The sequence below is a fragment of the Triticum dicoccoides genome, chromosome 3B (genome assembly GCF_002162155.2).
Source record: "Triticum dicoccoides isolate Atlit2015 ecotype Zavitan chromosome 3B, WEW_v2.0, whole genome shotgun sequence".
NCBI lineage: Eukaryota > Viridiplantae > Streptophyta > Magnoliopsida > Poales > Poaceae > Triticum > Triticum dicoccoides.
In genome coordinates this window covers 773,843,365-773,852,516 of record NC_041385.1, presented here as the reverse complement: position 1 = coordinate 773,852,516, position 9,152 = coordinate 773,843,365, and the positions used below count along the sequence as shown (strand labels likewise).

At 47.9% G+C, this 9,152-nt stretch overlaps 1 protein-coding gene across 1 annotated transcript; it reads left to right on the top strand.

The window, feature by feature from the left end:
* The first annotated feature begins 1,569 nt into the window (after positions 1-1,569).
* Positions 1,570-6,499, top strand: LOC119278417 (polyubiquitin 11-like). Its single transcript, XM_037559770.1, has 6 exons — positions 1,570-1,933; positions 2,065-2,137; positions 2,410-2,483; positions 2,695-2,739; positions 4,918-5,173; positions 5,413-6,499. Exons 1-6 carry the CDS (start codon positions 1,739-1,741, stop codon positions 5,850-5,852), a joined length of 1,083 nt encoding a protein of 360 aa, XP_037415667.1. The 5' UTR covers positions 1,570-1,738; the 3' UTR covers positions 5,853-6,499.
* Positions 6,500-9,152: the final 2,653 nt, after the last annotated feature.

Here is a 9,152-nt window from a genome sequence, read left to right as displayed (position 1 = left end):
CATCTTGCTGCGCAACTCAGTCTTAATGAGTTTCATTGATGAGAAGGCCCTTTCAACAGTTGTCGTCGCTACCGGTAATAGCAATACCTTTTCAAATCTGCAGTGACAAGATTAATATATCACTAAAATCTGCTGGATTGTAAGGCTTCAAGATGCTGTTCAAAATTGCTACAAAATTTCAGAAAAATGAGAAATTACCTCTTCCCCTTTTCTTCGAATTTGCTAGTCCCTTCCCCCTTACTTCCATCTTCTGGCAATCTGGACAGAACAGCGCTGGTTCAGATAATGGAGAACTGACTGAAGAAAAAACGCCAACACCCAACAAAGTTCAGAGTCCGGACCCTACACCCTAGGGATTACCAGAAAAATCCCCAACTCCGGCTCTCGCCGTCGCCCGCTGGAGCCGCTGGTGAAGCCGTCGACGGAGCCGCAGCTGCGGCCGCCGCCGGAGCCGCCGCTTGATGCGCCGCTGGGGGCCTGGAGCCGCCGCTTGCTGCGCCGCGGGAGGCCTGGAGCCGCCGCTGAAGGTGCCGCTGTGCAGCAGCCCTCCAAGCCCCCAGCCCGTTGCCGCCGTCGACTGCCCGTCGTCGCGTCCGCCTGGTCCTCGCGACCTGGCTAGCCGCCGCCGTGCTAGGTTTGGTCGCGTTTGGGTCTGGGTGGGTGTCGCGTTGGTGGGTTTGAGTGGGGTATGTCGAGGCTCTCGAGCGGTCGAGCCGATGTCCAGGTCAAAAGCGATAGATACATAGGTATAATTTTTTTTGCCAAAAATCAAGGTATGGCGGGTGCCATTAGGCATGAAAACGGAGCGAAAACGGACGGAACTGAGTGCTATCATATTTGTTTTCACATTTTTTTTGCGGAAGCGGAAACGAATACAGAAACCCCGGAAATGAATACGGAAACAGATACTACCCGAAACGGAAACGGAGCGAATGCAAAGTGAATACGGAAACAAAAATAGGCATTGATCGGAACTTAAAAACACCTTGAATCATAGAGAAATACACACAAAAACAATCAAATTTAATGAGTTCTTAACATGGCTACAAAATAATATCATTATGTTAAAACCCTAGCGTAGTATTGTAGTAGTACTGAACAATTGTATATAGGGTCAAGCTGAGTACATGTGTGGTAGTAGAAGTTGGGCCTCAGATCCATTCTACTAATTGTGTCATTGTGTTCTCTTTGGTGGTTGGGCTACAAAGGAGCTATAGGTCTATAGTAAAAACATAAATTCCGTATTCACGGAAACAGAAAGTTCCGCTTCCATGCATGTTCCACCTAAAAACACCATTTCGTTTTTGTTTCTGTTTCCGCATAAAAAATTTCATTTCTACTTTCGTTTTGCAAATTTTCGTTTTCATTTTCATATTTCCTCTTCGTTTCCATTTTTCCTCCCGAAAAACGGAAAGTTTTCACTCCATTTTCATCCCTAGATGCCATACCCTGCCCACCGGAGCCCTCCGCCAGTGGGCCCATGGATGGATAAACATGTACGCTTGCTCGTCTCGTCTCAGAGAAATCCAAATCCGCTCCTCACCCGCACGGCCGCACCACACCATCGGATGCCTTTGGGTCTAACATGCATTGAGCTCAAGCATCCCATCGACCTCGTGGACATGCATTGAGCTCATCTGCTTTCCGTTCCAGCCTTCCAGGGGCACTTCTGGGTGCTAGCATACGGAAGTGAGGGGGCAAAAAAAAATAAAAAATAAAAAATCAATCTTTCGTCTCGATGAGCGGCGGCGGTTCGGGGGCGGCGCCGGCTGCGGAGAGCGGGGGCGCCGGAGATTCCATCAGGCGTCTCCATGACCGGCTCGAGTCGATGCTGCCGCGGGTGGAGGCGCTCGCCGCCGACCGCGCGCGCGTGGAGGAAACCAACAGGGCCCAGCACGAGCTGCTGGGAGCCCTTTATGCCCACCTCCTCCAGGTGACCCATTCGCTGAACCGCGACTCAGTTTCCTCTAGGGTTTCTATTTATTTATTTATTTGGGGTTTTTATTATATATTATACATTGGGCTTCAATTCATGGCGCCTGATGATGCTGTTTGTGATTGAAGGCGGAGGCGAGCAGGGATAGGTGGAAGGCGGCCTACACTGAGCTTCATCCCGGTACTAATCCCAAGCTCGCCGGTAAGAGTAATCTCACCTCTTCTTCTCAGGATTGTTTGTTTTGGACGATTGATTTGGGTGGAAAAACTGGCATCATTTCCCCCATTTGGCTCGATGCCTGTGGGTCACGGAGTTGCCTATGTATTGTAGTTTTATGATGTGCTCAATAACAAAAAAAATTGGTTGTCCATTTGGAGATTTTATCTTCTAGATCTAGAATGAAGCACTCAATTTCGGTGTAATTATATAGTAGTATGCTGCTACTGATATCAATGCCTCTGTGTCCACTGCAGAACTTCAAGAGAGAGACGTGGTGGATTCCCAAGCCTGTGAAACTCTTCCTGATTCCAATAACTCTCAGCTGCAGGTACTAAAACATCAGTTCGAAAACTAAAAAAGCATTCCCTCCAGCTTGTGCATGTCATGATTTTCTTAATCATTGATCTGTAATTTTGCATCCATACTTGTTTTAAAAATCAGTAATTAGTAATTAGGTTTGATTTCCATGATATCTGGTGTCTATATAGTATAATTCGCTTCTGGGCAGTGCTAATAGACCTGGGTCTGTTTTCTAACAGGAGACTAGTGAGGATACCAGTGAAATGGAGCTTGAACAGAACACGGTGAGTCTTCCACTCTTCCTTATTCAACTCAACTTCTCTCTTAATCGTTCGGTAGAATAAATATGTAAGCCTGAGGGCAAAACTGTTTGGAGTCTTGTGTCAGTTTAATCGTCCTGGAGACCCCGGTTTGTGGCTTTCCCAGGATGACGTGGTCATTTCGCTATGGCTGTTGGCAGGTTTGCTGATATAGCCTTCCTGTGATCTAGATGGCCAGTTGGGGATAGCCTGATTGTGTCCATCTGAGATCATGCATTTTACCTTTTTGTGGTTGCTCCTAGTAGTCTGTAGTAGGAAAGACAATGTGGTTTCTTTTAATGAAATCGGAGAGTAAGCTCTCTTTTTCAAAAGCAAAAACTTGACTTCTCTGTTTTCTTGCTCTCTGCATCCCAGATATAACATTTGTGTTACTAGTCCTCAAGATCTAGTTGATATATATCCTAAATGATAATACAGATGTTGGTCTGGTCTCAATCTCGAGTATTTAACCAAAAACTACCACAATTCATGGAAACGTACCCAGAAACTACCACTTTACAAATTTGTGCCAAAAACTACCACTTTTTGCCTAATCTTTGACTAAAAACTACCGTGTCTGTAAATCGGCGCATCTGTTCATTTTAAACACACTTATGACAGGCCTGGCCCACATGTAAGTGATGGCATCATCAGTCAACGCTGTTTGTACCCCCTGCTGCTCCCCGTTCCGCCGCACACCTCGCCGCCGCTCGTAGCGCCCGCCGCTGCCGCCGTGCCCAAGACCTCCTCCTCCGCGCGAAAGACCTCGGCTCCGGTGCCGTCCTAGCAGCAGATTGTCCTGGCGGCGGCGCGGCAGTAGACACCGGTCATTTACTGCCATGCGCTGAGGTCGATGCCGTAGCCGCCGCCCCCGCCGACGGCCGTGAAGCTCCCCGACTGGGATAGCATCTGCTTCAAGAAGTCGGTTGGGATGAACCCGTCAACGGCGCCGGCCGGTGCGCCTGCACCGCTGCCCTGGGTAGCTGCAGTAGACACCTCCGTGGTGACGGGGGAGCCGGGGAGGGGGCCTTGGCGCCGCCCTTGCTACAGCCGTTGCGCCTGTTCTTGCGGCCGCCGCCGATGGGCACGTCGCGGAGCATGCCGCCCTCGGTCCAGTGCCGGCGAGCGCAGCAGCGGCGCGTGGCCCGCGTGCCTGCCCCTGCCTCACCTCCACCGCCACGATGCCGCCCGCCGCGCCGACGCTGTTGCCATCTCCAGTCCGCAACCAACGCCGGGGAGTGAAGAAGGCGGCCGTGGTGCCCGGTGGTGGTGTTACCCGGCTGCGGCATGCGAGCGAGCTCAGGGGGAGTGGTGTCTAGGAGCTCCCCTGCTTCCGTCCCATGCGCAAGAGGTGTTTGTTGAAATGCCAAAGAAAGAAAGGAGGGGAGGAAGAAGAAGGTTGGTGATGACGTGTGGGTCCCACCTGTCAGAAAGGCGTTTAGAAGAGGCGAATCGGGCACTTTCGCGACATGGTAGTTTTTAGTCAAAGATTAGACAAAAAGTGGTAGTTTTTGGCACAAATTTGTAAAGTGGTAGTTTCTGGGTACGTTTCCATGAATTGTGGTAGTTTTTGGTTAAATACTCCTCAATCTCTAGTAGGGTCTATCCACTCTATACCCAACGTATATCGTGTGATCTTGAATGTATATATTTACAATCTGTGGATTAATTTGGAGGGGCGATGCATCACATATGGGGCTGATCTCATATGATCTGTCAGACCTTAGGACTGGTTAGATGGACTTTGTTCTCGTTTGATTCATATTATTTGAAAGAAGGAAAATGACTAATCTGTAGGATGCTTGAGTATTATTATGTCTGTATCACAATATCTGTCAACTTTGTGTAAGATACTTGATTTTCTCAACAACAACAAAAATGTTATACATCTATGAAGAACTAACAACATAGCCCAAACAGTCCTGGGGTTCATATTTATTGCTCATTTTCTAGTCCTTCTGATCTTCACAGGATGTATTACCCCATGCAACACCAACTGTTATCACCATGGAACCTGATGATTTATTGTGGTCAATGTGCAGATTTCTGTTTTTAGTTCTTCTATCTGTTGGAATTGTTACTGTTCTTTTCATTTACCGTTTGGTGTCTTTACTGAAAGCCTTTTTATCTAAGATACTAATGTTTTGTGCACTCGTTCAACAGATGCAGATCTTTGTCAAGATCAACTTTTCATATTTTCGCAAAAAAAGAAAGATCCACTGTTTAAAGACTGTCAGTCTTGAGCTCACGGGATCACATACGATCTTCGATGTCAAGGATAAGATTCAAGACAAGGAGGGCATCCCTGCACGCAAGCAGAGACTCATATTTGGCAGTAAGCTGCTGGTGGGCAGCTGTACGCTGAAGGACTACAACATCGTGGAGGAGTCTACCCTCATCCTTGAGTTTCCCCCCGAGGGATGCATGTCTTTGTCAGGACACTGGTTAACACAATCATGAAATTTGAGGTTTGCAGAGAAGATAGCATATACAATGTGAAGGCAAAGATTTTCGATGAAACTTGCATTCCCCCAGGCAGACAGTGTCTCATCTTTGCTGGGAAGGCGCTGGAGGATGGCTGCACCTTGGCTGACTACAACATGTACAATGGATCTATCCTTTATCTTGTGGTGCGCTTCCCCAAGTGTCAGGGCGGTCGAATGCACGTCATGGTCAGGACACTGACTGACAAGATCATGGCTACTGAGGTTGAGGGAGAAGATAGCATATACAGTGTGAAGGTAAAGGTTTTCAATGAAACTGGTGTTCCCCCAGGCAGGCAGCATCTCATCTTTGCTGGGAACGTGATGGAGGACAGCCGCACCTTGGCTGACTACAACGTGCACAATGAGGCTACCATTTATCTTGTGTTCCGCCTTATCCGCATCTTTGTCAGGACGGTTACTGGGAAGAAAATCTTTGAACATGCGTTTATGCAATCACAGACAATTGACGACATCAAAGCATGGATATACTATCAGGTGGGCATTCTCCCGGAGCAGCAGCAACTCTCTGACCAGGGCGGCGCCCCCCTGGGCGAGGAGATCTGTCATTCGTGCACCCTTGTTCTGCGGATCCGTCCACCTGGTGATCAGTGAGATGCAGCGTTCTTGTTACTAGTCTGACCGGAGTCTTACCTGTAGTTTAGAGATGGAAGTAAATTGGTCCTTGGCTGATGGTTGTATTAGTGAGACTGTAGCGAAGAGCTGGTTTCGTATATGGGGTCGTTTTGGTACAGTGTGATTTGTCTCTGTGCACATCTTGTGCTCTTTGAGAGTTGATGGTGTGCAGTAGTGTCCAGTCTGCTTAAAGCATGAATTGCAGTAGTGTCCAGTCTGCGATCAGTCGTTGATGCACTGGCCACCGTACAAATGTCGATTTTCCAGGTCCCATTTGGAATTGCGTGCATGCGAGATGCTCGACAGCCACCATTGAGACATGGACGTGCTTTTTGTCATGCCCGACCTATCCACTAGTAAGCACAGCTGGGTGGTGGGCCATCTCTTTGATGCTAGTCCCAGTCCCACATGGAAGTCGCATGGAGTCAAGGCTATACAGCAGAGGAAGCACAGGAGGAGGGTAGCGAATGAATGAATGTTCTGAATCCCATCTCGTGTTCTTCTGGTCCTCACCCCCTTCTCTGATTCCTCACCTCAATTCTCCCAAATTATCCCAAATCTATCAAAATACTGAGCTGATTTGTGCATCCTCGATCCATCCAACGATCGGGTCATGATAGTTTTGGGCAGCACACACCACTATCATCTAGGGATGCAATGCAAGTGGACTGGACCGGGGTGAAGATTAATTACCCACCTGTCCATCCATGATTCTTTTTTGCTTCGACCGTGCACAAACCTGCATTTTTTGGCATCTTTGTTCAGGTACCAATGTCATCGGAGAAACTGAAACTTCGTTAGATACACATGATGCAGCAGGGGATTTCTCTGGTTTCCTGTTGCGTTTTCCTCGTGTATGTTCCTCATTCGTCTGTGCTGTGGCAAGGCGATGGAGTAAATAGCATAAAACTACTATTTTATAGGCTAGGGTTCCAAAAAACTACCGGTTTTTAATTTTTCTCAGATAACTACCAAATGGGTGGTTGACTGTCTCAAAAAATCCAAATCCTCGAGTCTTTATCAGTTGATCACGATTATGACAGGTTGGGCCCGTACCAAAACAAACCGTTAGTTTGACCTTAATTTGACCGTTAACTTACATGTGGAGCCCACATGTAATCTTCCTCTTCTCTTTCTTCTTCCTTTTTATCTCCTCTCTTCCCTCTTCTGTGCCTCCTGTGCCGGCCCTCTCCCCTCCCGAGCCGGCGACCCCCCTCCCCTCCCAAGCCAGCGATCCTTCCCCCCTCCCCCCAAGCCGGCGCCCATCTCCCCATCCCAAGCCGGCGACGACCCTCCCTCTCCTTCCCAGTGTCCCAACAGTCGTGGTAGGTGCTTGTCGAAGCTCCTGGTGGCGACGGTGGCGACGAGGTCGGCCTCGTCCGCGGCAACGGGAGGTGCCCACTCCACCAGCGGCGTAAGCCATCGTGTCAAGCTTGAGGAGCTCGCGACAGGGGATGGGCCGGCCGTAGGCAAGGCGCGTGTGGCGGCAGGCGACTCGCAAGTCATGGCGTGGCCGCGGGCGAGGCACGACGAGGCACGACATGGCGACTGCGGTGGGCGCGGCTCGCCGGCCTCAGGCGATGACCGGCGTGGATCCAGCCGCTGGGGGCACAGCTGGCCGGCCTCGGGTGGTGCACGGCATGGATTCTGCCACTGTAGGCATGGCTCAGGAAGCATCGCTGCCCTGCCGAGCGGGATTGAGCTGTTGGCTGCCATGGGGACCCGATTGCTTTTTCAGAAAAGTCACAAGGACCTGATTGCTTTTTTCAGAAAACTTACATGATTTGGATGCTTTTTAAAAACTTACATGTGGAACCCACATGTAAGTTAACGGTCAAACAAATAGTTATCTTACATGTGGGCCTGAACTGTCATAATCATGATCAACTGATAAAGACTCGAGGATTTGAGTTTTTTGAAACAGCCGACCACCCGTTTTTTGGAACCCTAAACTTTAAAGTAGTAGTTTTATGCTATTTACTCCAAGGCGATGTGGTCCTCTGTGACGAGGAATTCAGTGAGACCATGTGGTGAATGGGCTGGCCGCTGCGGGGGAAGAGCAGATACGGCTAGCGGCTGAGATCTCTGGACTACTGGCATGTTTGTTGTCCTTCTGAATCTGGAAAAATTCTTATTCGCAGAAGTAATCGTTTGATTAATGATACACCACAACCTCTATTACTATAATCCTTTTTGGATACTTTCAGTTTGGGTACAGTCTTGCAATGGATCTTCTAAAGCATTTTATTGGCAACTTGCAACAAGCACAGCATCTGCGTGTGATGTCTTTCCGTCCTTTTGTTTTTCCTCTTTCAGTTCTTGGCAGCTTTTAGATTCTTGATGTTCCGATATCATTGATAGTGGAACACGGAGTAATTTTTTGTTTCGTATTGGAATAAACATTGTATTTTCTTGTTATAATTGGTAGTGGAATGACACAGATGATGGACTAATCGAGTCGCCCTATCTCATTCTTTCATATGTCATTTTGATTTTTAGGAGACCGTTATGTCGGTCGTCGTTGTTTAATTTTGTTGTTTCGCTTTCACGTTGTGCCATCTTTGGCTTTGAATCGCTGTGGTGCCATTCTTTGGCGTTGTAAATACATGCAGCTCTCTTGCATGGTTTGAGAAAAAAAAGTTTTAATAGCTTCCTGGTTCAGTAGAAGCTGCAAAACACAATTCAAGAAAGCAATGCAAGCACAGTTGCAGTCACTAGATTCACTGCAGCATACAAGAACCGATCTTGAACATGCAAGAGTCATGAGCCCTATAGAAGTTCCTAAAAGGTAGACCTGCCATTAAGGTTTCTTGTGCAGACTTTCAGTTGCTAGCTAGCTAGTTGGGATCTTTGCCTCAATTATTATAGTTCAGCAACTTCCCTATCTGTTGTCAAACTATCACAGTGCTTAATGTTCAGTTGCCACCGAGAACCCATCTTATACAAGAACAACTTTTGTCTAATGTTGTAGCGACGGTAAATACCAACCCTTGAAGTTCTGTTTTAGTTAACTGCCCTTATTTTGCAAAAATGAGTAAACGTCCCATTTACCTGTTATAATGTACTGTTGTGTTGCAACTTGCAAGTGCTCTTTTCATTACAGAAAGATGAAAGAATCATGCCGTGGTTTATCCAGGTTCTGAAAATAGTTGGAAAGTGTATTCTGTTTCCCCTTAATTAAATTCTGTTACAAGCCAGAGCATGCATCGAGAGGGAGAGAAGGTCCCGAGAGTTTAGGCACACAGGCCTGCGGGCGCTCAGATCCTAGAATCGATACAA